At 57.9% G+C, this 17,523-nt stretch overlaps 1 protein-coding gene across 1 annotated transcript in view; it reads left to right on the top strand.

The window, feature by feature from the left end:
• LIG1 (DNA ligase 1) overlaps window positions 1–17,523 on the top strand; it is a 40,070-nt gene that overhangs the window by 1,940 nt on the left and 20,607 nt on the right. The window contains 12 exon segments of the mRNA XM_053905563.1: window positions 81–164; window positions 816–951; window positions 4,201–4,327; window positions 6,734–6,826; window positions 8,807–8,908; window positions 9,803–9,922; window positions 10,116–10,129; window positions 10,131–10,192; window positions 13,754–13,834; window positions 14,045–14,101; window positions 16,662–16,834; window positions 17,225–17,391. Of these exon segments, the coding sequence (XP_053761538.1) occupies window positions 81–164; window positions 816–951; window positions 4,201–4,327; window positions 6,734–6,826; window positions 8,807–8,908; window positions 9,803–9,922; window positions 10,116–10,129; window positions 10,131–10,192; window positions 13,754–13,834; window positions 14,045–14,101; window positions 16,662–16,834; window positions 17,225–17,391 (1,216 nt within the window).

Below are 17,523 nucleotides of genomic sequence, written 5' to 3'. Positions count from 1 at the left end.
GCGATAGAATGGGGCACTGATCCGAGGACCCATTTGTGCTGTATTCATTCCCGTTTTCCCCTCCTCCTGTGTTCCTCTAGGTCATTTTTCCACCCCAAGAAGGAGGGCAAAGCGAAAAAGCCGGAGAAAGAGACCTCCAGCAGAGAGATAGAGCCACCTCCAAAGTAGGTAACGGGGCTAGGACGTGGTGAATTTGTTCCTCTCAATCAGGACCCTCCTGGCTCTAAGTGTTTTGAGCCCCATTCAGAATGTCTTGGAGCCCTAAAAGGAATTTTTTTTTGGCTCCGGTAACTGGGAAGTCCAAAGGTAGGTCCGGCTTCAGGCATAGCTGGATTCAGGACCTCGGGGTTGTTAAGGCGGTTGGCAGGTCCGAGAGTCCCAGCAGTAAGACAACGTGGGGACGAGCAGTCGGGAGCAGGTTGCGTGCATCGGTCCTACCCCTTACATCCTGTTGGTCAGAACCCGTCACAGGGCCGCGCCTAGCTGCAGGGGAGGCTGGGAAGTATAGTCTCTAGCCAAGAGGCCATGGCCTTCGCCACATCCCAGGGGCTTGTGTGACTGAAGAAGGGAGGCCTTCTCTGCTCTCAGCAGGGACTCCCGTCCGCTCCCCAGCATCTCTCATCACAGGAGGTGGGCACGTAGGATGTGGTAGATGGATGGATGATGAAGAGTGTAGGGAAGGAGGCCTCCAGAAGAAGCCCGTTAAATGCTTGAAAGGAAAGGGAGGGAATGAAACTTAGGGAAGGCGCTGGAACGTTCAGGGCAGTATACCCCCTCTCTGCCTGCTGGAACGCCTCCATTTTCCCACCCTCCAGGGTGGCGCTGAAGGAACGGAACGGAGAGGTGCCTGAGAACGATTCTCCGGTGAAGAGGCCAGGGCGGAAGGCGGCCCGGGTCCTGGGCAGTGAAGGGGAGGAGGAGGACGAAGCCCTCACGCCCTCCAAAGGCCAGGTAGGTTCCCCCCCCACCCCCCAGCCTCCCCGCTGTTTCTGGGAGGAGCCATAATTCCCATCAGCTCCCGGTGGCGCCTGCCCCCCAGGGCTTGTGCGTAAAGAGGGGTCTGTTCACATACGGATCTGAGAGTAACGCATGATACAGACTAAGGGCTCAAAAATAGATGTCCGGTCTCTCCGGAGGTCAGAGGGCTTTTCATCTTTTCCAAAGACATTTGCTTCCGTCCCTCCCTTGCTTAAAAGTCACCTAAGGGGGGGGCGCCCGGGTGGCTCGGTCGGTTGAGCAACTGACTTTGGCTCAGGTCGCGATCTCGCGGTTCGTGAATTCTATCTAGCCCCGCGCGGAGCTCTGTGCTGTCAGCGCAGAGCCTGCTTCGGACCCAACGTCTCTCTCTGTCTCTGCCTCTCCCCGACTCACGCTCGCTCTCTCTCTCTCTCTCAAAAATAAAACGTTAAAAAAAAAAAAGTCACTTAACGGGCAGCTGATTAGTAACCTTAATTCCCTCTGCGGCCTGAATGGCCCTTTGCCACATCCCTGAGTATATTCACGGGGTCCAGGGAGTAGCGGGGGCGCCTTCAGGAGCTTGGACTTTGCCCTGGGGCTGCTGGGGATCCTTGGACCAGTTCTGAGCAGGAGAGAGACGGAAGAGGTGTTGGGTCACTGGCAGCCTTCACGACACTCCTTTGGGGCCCGTATCCATGAGGGTCCAAAGAGGAGCGGGAGACCACGCGAGTGATTTGAACGGAGAGTTTAATACAGAGAATGGTCAACCGGGAATGCGGTTTGCGAGTGGGTGACCGCAGGGGTGAAGGGAAGGGAGAACTCCTTCAGGCAGCGTGGGGTAGTCACCGCAGGAGGCGGCCCCCACGCCTGGAAGCGGAGAGCCGAAGTTCAGACCTTCAGACGCTGGCTGGCGGGTGCCGGGGCCTCTGAGCTTGCAGGTGGTGCCCTGAAGGCCTGGTCAGATCTTTGAGGAAGGGGCACCGGGCGGAGGGGGCCGGTGTCTGTGGGGCGTCGCGTCGCAGGCCCCGCGAGCGTCGGAAACACCGTAAGTTGGATCCAGCTGGCGCGGGCCCCGTTCCGGGACCGCGTGATGCGCGGCGTCACAGCAGAGTGGGAAGGGGGTTCTCAGAGTCCCCGCGTCGTGAGGGAGAGGGGACGGGGTAGGCCGAGAGCTGAGGGGCGATCACTTAATAACTGGCAGGCGGCCCTGTAAGAGGAGTAGGGTAGCACTTGAAACCAAGATACGAGGGAGGAATTTCTTTCTAACGAGCACAGAAAGTCCAGGATGAGTGTGACAGTCTCCCCGTGTCGAAGACCCGGGCTGCGTCTATACCATTATTTTTATCCCTATCCAGGGACTGTCCAAGTCAATGTTGATATTCAGCCGGTGAGAAGGGCAAGATGTTCCTTGGGAAGTGTGCGTCATTTTCCCTTATGTCGCCTTGTGTAGAAGTGAGGCTCCTGGCCACACCTAGCTGCAAGGGAGGCTGGGAAGTGTAGTTCTCAGACTCCTGACCAGACCTAGCCGCAAGGGAGGCTGGGAAGTGAGGTTCTCAGACTCCTGACCAGACCTAGCTGCAAGGGAGGCTGGGAAGTGAGGTTCTCACACTCCTGACCATACCTGGCTGCAAGGGAGGCTGGGAAGTGTAGTTCTCAGACTCCTGACCAGACCTAGCCGCAAGGGAGGCTGGGAAGTGAGGTTCTCACACTCTTGACCAGACCTAGCCGCAAGGGAGGCTGGGAAGTCAGGTTCTCACACTCCTGACCAGACCTAGCTGCAAGGGAGGCTGGGAAGTGAGGTTCTCACACTCCTGACCAGACCTGGCTGCAAGGGAGGCTGGGAAGTGTAGTTCTCAGACTCCTGACCAGACCTAGCCGCAAGGGAGGCTGGGAAGTGAGGTTCTCACACTCCTGGCCACACCTAGCTGCAAGGGAGGCTGGGAAGTGTAGTTCTCAGACTCCTGACCAGACCTAGCCGCAAGGGAGGCTGGGAAGTGAGGTTCTCACACTCCTGACCAGACCTAGCCGCAAGGGAGGCTGGGAAGTGAGGTTCTCACGCTCCTGACCAGACCTAGCCGCAAGGGAGGCTGGGAAGTGAGGTTCTCAGACTCCTGACCAGACCTAGCTGCAAGGGAGGCTGGGAAGTGAGGTTCTCACACTCCTGACCATACCTGGCTGCAAGGGAGGCTGGGAAGTGTAGTTCTCAGACTCCTGACCAGACCTAGCCGCAAGGGAGGCTGGGAAGTGTGGTTCTCAGACTCCTGACCAGACCTAGCCGCAAGGGAGGCTGGGAAGTGAGGTTCTCACACTCTTGACCAGACCTAGCCGCAAGGGAGGCTGGGAAGTCAGGTTCTCACACTCCTGACCAGACCTAGCCGCAAGGGAGGCTGGGAAGTCAGGTTCTCACACTCCTGACCAGACCTAGCCGCAAGGGAGGCTGGGAAGTGAGGTTCTCACACTCCTGACCATACCTGGCCGCAAGGGAGGCTGGGAAGTGTGGTTCTCAGACTCCTGACCAGACCTAGCCGCAAGGGAGGCTGGGAAGTGTGGTTCTCAGACTCCTGACCAGACCTAGCCGCAAGGGAGGCTGGGAAGTGAGGTTCTCACACTCCTGACCAGACCTAGCCGCAAGGGAGGCTGGGAAGTCAGGTTCTCACACTCCTGACCAGACCTAGCTGCAAGGGAGGCTGGGAAGTGAGGTACTCACGCTCCTGACCAGACCTAGCTGCAAGGGAGACTTGGAAGTGTGGTTCTCAGACTCCTGACCAGACCTAGCTGCAAGGGAGGCTGAGAAGTGAGGTTCTCAGGCTCCTGAGCAGACCTAGCTGCAAGGGAGGCTGGGAAGTGAGGTTCTCACACTCCTGGCCACACCTAGCTGCAAGGGAGGCTGGGAAGTGTAGTTCTCAGACTCCTGACCAGACCTAGCCGCAAGGGAGGCTGGGAAGTGAGGTTCTCACCCTCCTGACCACACTAGCTGCAAGGAAGGCTGGGAAATGGGGTTTTTAGTTGGGCCATCATATGCCTAGCTAAAAGTCAAAAGTTCTGCTACTTGAGAAAGAAAGAGTCCATTTAGAAAAATTAGTGTCCATGATGGGGAGAGTCTGGTACCATGAAATTTCACAGGAGGGTGGAGTGAGGCCCAGGTAAGAGAGGAGGAGGCCTGAACTGGGACTGAACCCTCGACGAGGAGGTGGCCCCTATTCCTCCCCTCACTGTAGAATTGCTCTTTCTTTTGCCTTCCAGAAGCCGGCCCCAGGCTCTCCACAGGTCTCCCCTCCCAGCCCTGTCACATTTCCCGAGGGCAGCCCTCCCCTCTCCAACACCTCTCCTGCGGGCCTCTCCCCAACGGGGATCCCGAAGCGGCGCACAGGTAAGGACACACAGGAAGGATGCCCCTTCCGTGACTCCTCTTTGTGCACGCGAGGGTTTCTGCACCAGGCGGCCACCCTCATCCCAGCTCTGATCTTAATGTTGTGGTTGAGAGCATGGCTTCACCATCCGCTGGCTGTGTGACCTCGGGTAAATGACTTACCTTCTCTGAGCGTCAATTGCTTTATCTGTAGGACAGAGATGACCAGAGATTAAGAGGAAATAGGCGTAAAGTGCTTGAATTGGGCCTGGCCCGTAGTGAGGGCTCAGGAAGTGTTGGTTATTCTAACCGTGGTTACGTGCCATCGTGGAGGCAGCGCAGCTCACGGCGGGGGCACGGGGCTGGGGCCACGACGCAAGGGAGGCTTGTGGAAGGGAGATTCCCCAAGCCAAGCCCTGAAGGACAAGGAAAAACAAGCAGGAACGGGGAGGGAAGAGACTTAACGGAAGGAGGCAGCGGGAAGGCCCTTCAGGGCGCCGATGCCCTGGCGTGCTGGAGCTCAGCGCACAGGGTTGGGGACGCCGAGCAGGGACACTGGAGAAGGTCCATGGGAAGCCGGCCTGTGGAGGGGCACCTGTGTCCCCTGAGGGATCAGGAAGGTCTCGTACAGGGGGAGCACAGGTGAGAGACCCTCGTGTGATGGCAGGCGACGGGTGTCGCAGGTGTGACACATGAAACTAACAGACCGTATGTTAATTACACTCGCGTACAAAAGCTGTAAACAATTTTATGTTTGTTTTTATTTTTGAGAGAGAGAGAGTGAGCACGAGCGGGGGAGGGCAGGTTGGGGGCAGGGGGACAGAGGATCTGAAGCAGGCTGTGTGCTGATAGCAGCGAGCCCGACACGGGGCTCGAACTCATGAACCGCGAGATCGTGACCTGAGCCGAAGTCGGTTGCCCAACGGACTGAGCCACCCAGGCTCCCTCCCAATTTTTTTTTTAACGGAAAAAAAAAAAAAAAAAAAAGAAAAACAATAGCGGTGGGAATAGGGCACTGTACGTACGTGGGAGCTCAGAACTGAGCCAGCGCGGGGGTTGTGACCCCTTGAGCTGAGCCTTGGAAAGGGATTGGTGCTGACTGCGCGATGCGGCCAAGAGCAGCCTGTACGGAGGCCTCGGGAGGGCGCTCGGGGAATCGCACACCCTGGAATGTTTCTGGAGAATGAAACGCACTTCGGGGAGCAGGGAGACCTTGAAGGCAGTGCGCGGGGAGACAGGAGAGCGGGGCTGGCTCGCGGAGGCCCGCACGTGCTGGGCCAAGGGCCCGGGGCCCGTCCTGGGGGTGCTGGGGCGCCACGGGAGGGCTGCGGGAGGGGGAGGTCATGACGACACAGCTGAGTGGCTCAGGGCTGACGCTGAGATTGGCCCTGGGTTGGGGGGAGGGGGGTTGGAGAATTCTTTTTAGAGGTAATGACCTCTGAACTTTGCCCCAGAGGGCCACCGAGCAGCAGCACGTGCCAGGGCCCGGAGTTGTGACACAGCGTGGCGTGTCTGGGAACAGCAGCAGTTCGGGGGCGGGGGGGGGGGGGGGGAAGAAAGGGTTATGTGGCGTGGGAGGAGTTAGAAGTTCAGCTGAAGAGAGCTGAGGTAGGACAGGGGCCCACATCCAAAGACTCTATCCTGCAATGGCTGGTGGGGAGACACGGGCGGCTTTCTGAGCGAGGAGGAGGACCGTGCCGGCCGCGGCTGAGAGCAGGTCCCTCTGCGGCCATGCGCAGGAGCCACCGGGTCCAGGAGGCCGGGGAGAAGGTGACAGATGGCGGTAAAAAAGACTGCAGTTGCCTTTTCGGTGAATTCCTCACCGTGCTTGAGCATCCGCTTGGGGTCTTCCAGAAGCGGCCTCAGAAGTTCCAGAACAAGAGTGCAAATGCGAGTCGTTTGTTTTGGGAAGCACAGAGAACGCAGACCGTGAGGGATTCAGGGAAGGCGGCCCAGCCGGGAGAAGATGGGCGTTCATGGTGGCTCCTTCGGTTTACGTGAGTCACTAGCGAGGGCCCGTCGCGGGACCCGTTGCTTCCTGGCCTCTCGCAGACGTCTGAGGCCCCGGAAGAGCCATCCGGGACACGCACTGATGGTCAGGTCTTAGGGGTGCAGGCAGGGCACTGAGGGGGTCTGCTAGAGTCCTCCCTGGGTCCTGAGCCGAGCGCATCACCGCGTCACTAACTTTTGGGGGTTGTTTTCACTCTGCACAGGCGGACGAGCGAGGCACAGAGAAATTAAGTAACTTGCTCTGGGTCACACAGCCAGGAGGCAGCACAGCTTGAAGGATGAGGCCGGCCTCGGGGCAGAAGGGGGGGGTCCCAGAGACTTCTCCAGGGGCCCCCATCACTGATGGGCCTGAGCTCACTGGGGAGGGGGGCAGACAGGCCAGCGAGGTCAGCCCTACCGTGCCCTTTGCCTTCCCAGCTCGGAAGCAGCTTCCTAAACGGCCGATTCAGGATATCCTGGAAGAACAGAACGAGGATGAGGACAGAGAGGCAAAGAGGAAGAAGGAAGAAGGTGAGTCACCAGGAGGAGGGAGAGAGAGGGAGAGAGTGTGTATATGGCGGGAATCTGGAAGGGTGGGGGCCTCTCCGATGGGACAGGGTGTTAGGATCCCCGATTTGATGCCTGTGTCCCTGGATCCAGATGTGGCCGTCAGAACCCACTCACCCCGCCCCCCCCCCCCAGCCTAGGCGTCGCTGTTGTGAAAACGTTTTGAAATCCATTCCTTGGGCCGCTGCAATTTAGTGTTAATTCGTACACAGTTTGGCCCATTTTTATCTTCTGTTTGTTTGGATGGAAAATCGTTTCCTCTCTATCACGTCTTTTGCCTGAGAGATTTTATCAGGAAGCAGAGATCCCCAGCCTCTCACAGCGCCCTTAGTGTCTCAGTGATTTTTTTTTTCTGGCCCCACCCGCCCCCCCCCCCCCCCCCCCAACCAGGCCACGACCTCAGTGGCTCCGTCCGTTAAGTAGTTACGTCCAGACGACTGTTTATGTTCTAGAAACCTGGGCGTTGGAGAAAATGGTGCGCGCACATCGAAAGGGAAAGCAGTTATTTTTTTGGTCCGTCCTTAGTCACGATCAGTGACTAAATAGGATGTCTCCTGGCCTCCGCACAATCTCTCAAACTGTGGAATCCGATTGAAGACTGCCCCCCTGGTTTCCTGTTCCACATTGATTTTTGTGCAAAGTTTTTGTTTTGTTGTTGTTGTTGTTGTTGTTGTTGTTGTTTTTTACCACGGCCACCAATGAAAGCCCATCTTTGCAGAAAGGTAATGCAGGAACTCCAAGGATAGAGGTCAAAGGATACTGGAATCTGATACCTTGAGCTAGTAGTTCCTGAAGTGTCCACCAGATGTCGCCATTTCCCCTTGGAACCTTAAACCATCCTACCTTGTGGGGGGGGGGGACTTGCAGCTCTGTGCATATGAAATGGGGGGGGGGGGGAAATGCCACCGTAAAGATCTGATCCATTGGTCATTTGGGGGCCCGTGTGAGATTCTACCAGTTATAGCCTTTGCCACTGCCAGTGTTTGTTAGGCTCAACTTCCCCGGGGCACACGTGACTTCCTGTTGGCCATTTTTAGTCGGTATCCATTCGTACTGTGAATTGTGCGTTTTTAGCCAGCATTAGTGCGTGGGGCCACGGGAGGGTGGGTAGCTTCTTGATACTAAGGCACGTTTTTCTCAAGTTCACATGCTTTTTTTTTTAATCATTTATTTCTGAGACAGACACAGAGCATGAGAGGGGGAGGGGCAGAGAGAGAGAGAGAGGGAGACCCAGAATCCGAAGCAGACTCCAGGCTCTGAGCTGTCGGCGCAGAGCCCGACACGGGGCTCAAACTCGCAAACCGTGAGATCGTGACCTGAGCCGAAGTCGGTCGCTCAACCGACTGAGCCACCCAGGCGCCCCATCAGTTTAAAAATTTTTACTTTTGGGGCGCCTGGGTGGCTCGGTCGGTTGAGTGTCCGACTTCGGCTCAGGTCATGATCTCACAGTCCGGGAGTTCGAGCCCCGCGTCGGGCTCTGTGCCGACAGCTCAGAGCCTGGAGCCTGTTTCAGATTCTGTGTCTCCCTCTCCCTGTGACCCTCCCCTGTTCATGCTCTGTCTCTCTCTGTCTCAAAAATAAATAAAAATGTTTAAAAAAAAATTTTTTTTACTTTTTACCCATATCAGGTTATCACATGCGTTTGGGACTCTTTCTGGTTGTATTTTGCGGTGAATAATTCTAAAAGTTGCTAAGACGGCACTGACTGTTTGTGTCCAGGTCTGGTTGCCCAGGCAAAGGAACACAGGGTTTGGATTGTGTTGGGGGTCCCGCCGTGCTTGGGGCTGACCAAGAACGGACTGTCACACCTCCTATCACTTTACAGATATGCTTGACTGGCGCACAGGAGTAGCCGGGGGCTGACCGTCTCGGGACTTGAAATGTCCTTTGGGGAGTCAGAGTGATTCTTTTTTGCCATCTGACTTTTCTGTCTGTTATCCAAAGCAGAGACCCCAACAGAAAGCCTCACAGAGCCTGAATTGGCCCAAAAGGAGGAAGCAGAAGGGGACCGGCCCACGACGCCCGCTGAGCACTTAGAGACCTCCCGTGAGTTTCCGGTCCTCTGCCTCCAGCCCGCCCCGGCTCTGCTTTGGGTCGGATGTCTTCGGAGGCCAGTTAATTTTCAACACGACATAGCTCCTCAAATGTGTTGTTTAAATGCAATTCTAGGAGGGGCGCATGGGTGGCTCGGTCGGTTGAGCGTCCGACTTCGGCTCAGGTCACGATCTCGCGGTTCGTGAGTTCGAGCCCCGTGTCGGGCTCTGTGTTGACGGCTCAGAGCCTGGAGCCTGCTTTGGATTCTGTGTCCCCCTCTCTCTCCGCCCCACCCCTGCTCGTGCTCTTTCAAATATGAATAAACATTAAAAAAGATGCAAATTCTAGGGGAGCTGTAGGTTTTATTACTGTTCTTACGGTTATAATTTCTCCCCTGTGTGTTGTGGGTAAAGAAAAAAGAGCTGGGCGTCCTCCAATAAGATATTTGTATCTCTGCGAAATCACAGGTACTAAGTGCTGCTAACTGAGCGGGAATTTATGAAGTTAGACAGTATAGTTACCCTCACAGGCCAGAGCACAAGCCCACAGCTGGGCGTCCGTGAGACTCCTGTGTGAGAAAGGACACCATGGGCGCATTTTGAGGATACAAATCGCATCCGATTTGCTGCAACGGCAGGAGAAGCGGGAGCGTTGTCTTCTAATCGTGCTGAGATTTCTTTTTACCGCCGTTCGTGTAACGTCTCCAGTTTCAGGCCAGATGCCGAGCAGAACCCTTAGTACTTGACGCAAAAGCTTCAGGCCCAAGAGGCTCAAAACTTACGCGCGGAGAGAAAAGGGGCAGAACGGGGGCCGTTTTCCACCTGGGGCGTCAGAATGACCTGGGGTTACAAATGAAGTTTCGGGTTGGATGTTGGCGTCTCCAGCTGACCCTGTGTCTCGCTTTAGCAGCCGAGCCCCCGACAGACAGCACCTCAGAGCCTGAGGTGGCCGGAAAGCAGGAAGCACGGGAGGGGGACCAGGCTAAGCCTCCCCCCAGAGCTCCCAAGACGGTCAGCAGTTTCTTCGGTGAGTGTCTCCCGCCCATCAGCTCCCAGCCGCGCGGGGAGGAGGCCGGTGGGCCTTTCTCCGGAGCACGCCCTGCCCTACCCCTGCCCTACGGAAGGCCTGACCCCTCTCTCCTGGCCTGATGGGCCGAGAGGAGTTGGGCAGTGGGGGCTCTCAGGAGGAAGGGCCCACAGTTTCCTGACTTCATTCCCAGCTCCCCGGAAGCCGGGCGACCAAGAAAGAAGGGAAAGAAGAGGGACCTGGCGCCCCTAGAAAGGAGGAGGCCAAAGGGTGAGTTGATATCGACTGTCGAGTAGCGAGGACAGGCATTAAAGGGAGTAGCGCAGTGGTCCAAATTCTCTTGATTTTTATCCCTGTAAAGACGAGACCGATAATCACCAAAATTCTTTTAGCTTTAAAAATCTGTGATTACGGTAGGGCCTGGAGGACTCCGCCGGTTTGGGCGTCCGACTTTGGCTCCGGTCACGATGTCGCAGTGCGTGGGTTCGAGCCCCGCGTCGGGCTCTGCGCTGACAGCTCGGAGCCTGGAGCCCGCTTCGGATTCTGTGTCTCCCTCTCTCTCTCTGCCCCTCCCCGCTCGCACCCTGTCTCTCTCTCTCTCTCAAAAATAAAATAAAAAAAAAAAAAGCACACAAAGAATTTTTTGAAAAGCTGTGATTACAGTTATTCTTTTTTTTTTTTTTTAAAGTTCATTTGTCGATTTTGAGAGAGTGCACGCACAGGCGTGTACGACCAAGGGAGGGGCAGAGACAGAGGGAGAGAGAGAATCCCAGGCAGGCTCCGCGCTTGCCAACGCAGAGCCGGATGGGGGCTCGATCTCCCAAACCGCGAGATCCCGACCCGGGCGGAAGTCAGGAGTCGGGGCGTTCAACCGACGGAGCACGCAGCCTCCGTCCGGTGAACTATTCCGCTAAAAATGTTTTGGGGAGTCTTACCGTCAGTTTTTGTGCCCCAGTTGAGACGTTGTTGGCGGGAGTAAAGGGCACCGTTTCAGCACGCGACATCGCTATGGAACGCTGGCTCCTCTTGAACACCTACTGTGCGTCGGGTAGAGCACTAAAGGTTTCTTTTACGCTGTTGCATTTCATCTTGCAGCACTCTTGTGGCAAAAAAGGGCATTTTAGCCATGTTACAGGCATTGGAACCATTAGCCCAGAGAGGCTGCGTTAGCTTCCCTGGTCACACAGGAAGACGGGGGTAGGGCCGGGCCTAGGACTTGGGTCCCCCTGAATCCTGGGCGTGCTCCTCCTCGGTTCTGGCCCGTCTGGCCTCCTGGGTACGTGCGCGTGCTTATGCGTCCAGAAAAAAGTTTCTCTGACGAAATCGGTGGCCCACTGCCTACAAGGCTCTGTCATCCTCGTTGGTTTTGTCTTTCCTAAAGTTTATTTTGAGAGAGAGAAAGCATGTGTGTGGGGGGCGGGGGAGAGGGGCATCGAGAGAGGGAAAGAGAGAATCCCAAGCAGGCTCTGCGTGGTGCCAGATGCAGGGGCTCGAGCCCACGAACCGTGAGCTCCTGACCTGAGCCGAAACCAAGAGTCGGACTCTTAACCGACTGAGCCACCCTGGCGCCCCCCGTCCTGTTACCTATTTCACGTGATACCGAGATCATTCTTCCGACTCCATTCCAAGCCCGATTACTCGTCTGTCTCCGATGGCTGCCTCCAGGAGACAGACAAACGTTCGGGACGTCCAGTTTTTCTCACCTTGGAAATGGGGAGATACCGGTGACCGCACTCGCTTTCATCCAGCATTCACTGTGCATAGGCTCTGTCGGTATCCCCATTTCACAGACAGGGAAGGTGAGGCCTGAAGGCAGGACGGTATCGTGGAGTGGTGAGAAGTCCCAGCTCCTCCTTGGCCAGCTGTGTGACCTTGGGGAAGTGCCTTAGCCTTTCTGTGCCAGTTTCCTCCCGAGGGTTGGAAACGTTTGGCTAGGGCCTGGCCACTGCCAAGCTCAGCAGGTTGTAGCTGCTACTATTGTTCCTGTTAGTATTCATTTATCGTCGGTGCCTCGCGTAGGTCACGGGTGGGGAGGGAGGCCCGCGCGCTGAGATTTGAACCAGGCGGCCTGGCTGTAGAATTTCTTAACTGCTGTGCTGTCTCTCATACGAACCGTACGGTCGACCGGACGACCACCACCTAGGAAATGCTTCCCCTGAGGAGCCCCACGCACGCCCCGTCCGGCTCAGCCGCACAGCCCCGTCTGTGCATCAGAGTCCGCGCAAGAGCTGGAAAAATTCCCTGAGTCTTCTCTCCCACCCTCTTGTGCCTCCCCAGTTTTGAGGTAGATACGGGCCTGAGGCTGGGGAGTCCGGGTCATTTTAAAAACGCTCCCCACAGGGGTGCCTGGGTGGGTCCGTCAGTTAGGTATGTGACTCTTGATTTCGGCTCAGGTCGTGATCTCGCGTTTCATGGGTTCGAGCCCCGCATCGGGCTCTGCACTTTGGGTTCTCTCCCTCTCTCTGCCCCTCCCACACACACACACACACACTCTCTCTCTCAAAATAAATTAATTAATTAACTTTTAAAAATAAAATTAAATTTAATTTAATTAATTTAAATAAATTAATAAACTTTTTAAAAAAGCTCCCCGTAGAGTGCACCAAGGAGGGGGCGCCCCTCACCATAATTCCTTTTTTTTTTTTAAATTTTTTTTTACATTTATTTATTTACTTTTGAGAGACAGAGAGCGACAGGGCATGAGCGGGGGAGGGGCAGAGAGAGAGGGAGACACAGAATCCGAAGCAGGCTCCAGGCTCCGAGCTGTCAGCACAGACGGACGGGGCTCGAACTCACAAACCGTGAGATCATGACCTGAGCCGAAGTCGGACGCTCAGCCCCCCTTCACCGTAATTTCTTAACCCTCACGACAACGTGTGATGGGGGGGACTCTTGGGAGCTCCGTGGTACAGGCGAGGGCACCATGCTTCAGAGAGAGGAAACTGCGCTCTCAGGGTGACGCGGCTGCTCGGGGAGGGAACGGGGACGGGAACCCAGATGGGTCTGACTGCACAGTCTGGCTGTGAGCGGGTCCGGCAGAGTCAGTGTGAGGCATTTCCGGAGGCATTTAGAACGGGGAGGTTTGGAACGCCATCTCTGGGACTGCGCTGCTTGTCATACGACCCTGCGTCGGCTGGAGCTACTCCCACCTACAAGTATCTGGGAAACAGGGTTACAAGAGTCCCCGGTGGGGCTCATTGCGAACAGAGGCAGTGCTCTGAGCACAGTGCCTGGCCCTTTGCGGCACCCAGAGACGGCACCCTTTTCCTGCTGTTCCATCCAGAGAAAGTAAGGGAGACGTTGGTTGGGAAACCCGAGGGGTCCCTAGCCTCTTAGAATGGACTGTAAAAAGCAGCCAGATCATGCTGGCCACCCCCCCCCCACCCCAGCCACGCTGACCCCTTTTCCATTCCTTAAACGTGTCACGTGCGTGTCTACCTCAGGGCCTTTGCACTGGCTGTTGCCGTGCCTGGAGTGCTCTTCTCCCCGATACCCAGTCTGCTCACGCCTCAGGTTATTCTGCCCAAACATCTCCTTCCCCACCTCTTCCTCAGATCTAGCACCTTCTATCCCACTGTGCCCCCCCCCCACCACTTGGTTTTAAATGTTTCTTAATATCGAAATCGTTTGCTTCTGTGTTTTGTTTTGTCTCGTTGCCCCTGACTCTCCCACTAGAGTGGAAGCTCCAGGCTCACCAACTTCGTTTTCGTTCCTTTGTGTGCCCTCGTGCCTCGGACGGTGTCGGGTGCACAGCAGGTGCTCCAGAAAGTGTCAGTCGAAGGGGCGGCTCTGCTTTGCCCCAGGTGTCTGATCTCCCCTTTGCCTCCACAGACCCCTGGACCCCCCCGGCTACAATCCGGCCAAGAACAACTACCATCCCGTTGACGACGCCTGCTGGAAGCCGGGCCAGAAGTGAGGCTTCTCCCGCCCCCGACTGCCTTCCTCGCGCCCCTGTCGCCGGGTGCCTCTCCCTGGCGGCCTCCGTTGGAGGGAACTGCCACGTCCCTCGTGTCCACGTTCAGGGGACACAGGCAGCAGCGTGGAAAGCGTGGGGAGGCAGGTGGACAGACGATGGACGGCGTGGGTTGTATGCACTGCCCCGTGTCTCTCTTCCTCCCCCAGGGTCCCTTACCTGGCTGTGGCCCGGACATTTGAGAAGATTGAGGAGGTTTCTGCTCGGTAATCTGTCGGACCCCCCTGTGGGGGTGGGGGGGGGGGGTGGGGGGGGGGAGGGACGCCTCCTGCTGCCTGGTCCCTTCACCCTCCCTCCCTCTCGTGGCCATGGCCCTGGGAGCAGCTGCGAGGCCTCTTGGGCCCCAGGCTCGGAAGGCCCCTGCCCCGTGCTTCTGTCTGTTTCTGTTGATCAGAACGAGACGTGGTAGGGGAGAGAACCCCGATCCCTGGGGTGGGGACACCGCCTCCTCCCTATGACGTGAGCTCCGTCTACCCGCATTTGGTGAGAAGTCGCCGCAGCCCGGCTGATTTCCTCGCCCTTACCGTGAGGAGGTCCGGGTGTTGGGTACAGCGAGAACCCCACTCCCAGTGAGCGCTGCAAGGGCCCCTGGGGCCCTGGGCTGCCTGGACCTGGTCCCCGTTCCACCCCATCCTGCGCCCCGCCCCCATCCCTGTGTATTCAATCGGTGTTGTCAGGGGGCCCACCTCATTCTGGTCCCTGATGCTCCATCAGCATTGTTTCCGGATCTTTCCATGTTGCTTTAAGTAGGTCTCACCCCTTTTAACCGCGCTGTGGGATTCTTTCATTTTCGTACATCGCGGAGTGTTTAGGCTGTTCCTAGTGCTTCAGCGTGTGTCTTTGTGAACACGGGAGGCGCCTCCTCTGGGGCCCAGAGGGTGCGGGAAGGGCCGGGAAGGCCAGACCTGTGGGCAGTGGAGCCAGTGCCCAGCCCCGGGCGCAGACAGGTCTGGGAGTGGGCCCCGTCCCGGCTGCTTCCTGGCTGTGTGACCGTGGGCGGGTGGCCTGACCTCTCTGAGCTTCGGCCTCTGCGTAAGGAAAGTGAAGATCATCCGTCTCGGGTTTGCTCGGAGGGGGTGCCAGGGTGGCACAGCGAGGTGCCTAGTAAGTACTTTTAGGAGGTGCTGTTGGCAGTCACTGAGTTCAGGAGGACTGTGGGTGACTGTCCAGTCCCCATGATCCCCAGTTGGAGGGTTTTACAACTTTTTTTTAGGCTCTTTAGAAATAACTGTAAACTTCGAGAAAAATCGTAGAAATGGCACAGCGAGCCCCTACGTACCCGCGATCAGCTTTCTCTAACGTTGACGTGTTTACGCCGGCAGGGGGATGGTTACCGAGACCGCGATGTCAGCGTTAGCGTGGGCTGTTACGTGACGCGCAGACGTCATTTGTGTCTGGCTGGTTTCCCCCTTTGCGTTGGCTTTGCTAGGCCGGGACCCACCCTGGACCCTCGCCCTGACCCGGACCCCTGCCTGTGGTGCGTGGTCACCCTGTCTCCTTGTCTCCATCCTCGACGGCTTCTCGGTCTTTCTTGGTCCAGCCTGGGGACTTTGCAGAAGTCTCACTTTGGGTCTGTGTGACGTTTCCTCGAGAGCTGATTCAGGCGGGGCGCCTGGGGGGCTCAGTCAACTGAACGTGCGACTCTCGCTTCCGGCTCAGGTCGTGATCTCACGGTTTGTTGGCTTTGAGCCCCGTGTTGGGCTCCTTGCTGACAGTGTGGCGCCTGCTTAGGACTCTCTCTCTCTCCCTCCCTCTCTCCGTCCCCCACTCTCACTCTCTCTTTCTCTCAAGATAAATCAACTTTAAAAAAAAAAAAAAAGGAAGTTGAGGTTTCTACTCCTGAAATCGTTACTGCACTATTTTCTAACTGGCAAGTAAAGTCCCATCGTGAGGCTCCGGGTAGACCTCAGTTTGGGGGGCAAGCCGTTCCGCCAGCTTCGGAGCCAGTGGTGGGTCCGCCCGTGACGGTCACGTCTGGGGGGTCTGCTCGGCGGGCTTCGTGGTCCCCCAGTGTCTCCTTGTGACACGGACAGAGGCGTTGTACGTTTACTTGTGTTGTTTTTTTTTTAAAGCTTATTTTGAGAGGCGGAGAGAGAGAGAGAGAGAGAGAGAGCACAAGCAGGGGAGGTGCAGAGAGAGAGAGAGAGAGGGAGAGAGAGAATCCCAAGCAGGCTCCACGCTGTCCGCACAGAGCCTGATGCGGGGACCGAACTCGCGAACCCGGGAGATCATGGCCTGAGCCCAAGTGAGGAATGGGACGCTGAACCCACTGAGCCGCCCGGGCGTCCCTGACGTGGTCGTGCTTCTAGAGCCAGCGCAGCTCAGTGGCTGGGAGCGCGGGTCCTGGAGCGGACGGCCTCGGGTCACCTCTCAGCTTGAGTCGCACGGGCTCTGTGACCTCGGGCGAGTTCCATGATGGCTGTACGCCTCAGTTGCCTCATCTGTGCAGTGGGGGTGATAGGAGCGTCTGTGTGATGGGGGAGCCGTGAGATTTCAGTGAGCGGAAACACACAGATGCTTGGAAGCGGCCCCCGGCACCTAGACGGCGCTCCGTGCTCCCATCATCCTCTGTGGATGGTCCTCCCCGTCTCCGTCGTAAGCAGGGACCGGGCTCACCCTCCTACCAGCAGCCTGTGGCTGTGCCGGGGCCTGGGCTCAAGCCTTTTGTCTTCTCCTCTCCCGGGTCCCTTCCCCCCCACCCCCAGCTTTGACCCTAACCTGCCAGCGGCTCACACCCCGTCCCCCCCCCCCCCCATCCGCCCCCAGGCTCCGGATGGTGGAGACCCTGAGCAACTTGCTGCGCTCCGTGGTGGCCCTGTCCCCCCCAGACCTGCTCCCCATCCTCTACCTCAGCCTCAACCGCCTCGGGCCGCCCCAGCAGGGCCTGGAGCTTGGCGTCGGGGACGGTGTCCTCCTCAAGGCGGTGGCCCAGGCCACGGGTAAGCAGGGCGTGTGGTGGCCGTTGGAGCGTAGGGGGCTCAGGGGGAGAAGGGGGAGAGGTGGGGAGCGCGTGAGGGATGGGAGAGGGGACTGGAGGTGGGGAAGACAGCGGATGGATGGGACAGACTGGTGGGGCGCTGGTTCCGGTGAGGGAGGCCCCGCAGCTGGAGGCGGGGCTGGAGGCGGGGCCGCGGGGTTGGGAGGAGGGGCTGAGAAGACGGTGTGGAGGGAGCAGGTGCCCAGGGAAGCGGCAGATGTGGGGAGAACAACGTGGGCGGGGCCCCCGGGGCTCCGCGTGCATGTGGGGGAGCCGGCGAGGGGCAGGGTGGGTCCTCTGGGGACCCGCGGCCCGGTGCGGCCCCCTCAGCCCCGGCTCCCTGCACCCCAAGGGCGGCAGCTGGAGTCCGTCAAGGCCGAGGCGGCCGAGAAGGGCGACATGGGGCTGGTGGCCGAGAACAGCCGCAGCACCCAGAGACTCATGCTGCCCCCACCCGCTCTCACGGCCGCCGGCGTCTTCGCCAAGTTCCGAGACATCGCCGGGCTCGCCGGCAGCGCTGTGAGTGGGCAAGGCGGCCACCCCGGGCCCCAGACCCTGGGCCCTTCCCCTGGGGACCCGGAGACACGGCGGGCGGGTGGCGACAGGGGGGCTCCTGGCGGCCGGGTCGCTTCAGTCCTGCTTGTGGGGACT

The sequence above is a fragment of the Panthera pardus genome, unplaced genomic scaffold, assembly GCF_024362965.1.
Source record: "Panthera pardus isolate Hobbes unplaced genomic scaffold, ASM2436296v1 HiC_scaffold_18, whole genome shotgun sequence".
In the NCBI taxonomy this organism is placed as follows: Eukaryota; Metazoa; Chordata; class Mammalia; order Carnivora; family Felidae; genus Panthera; species Panthera pardus.
The sequence above is the reverse complement of the archived record's forward strand: the minus strand, read 5'-3'. Positions and strand labels throughout refer to the sequence as shown.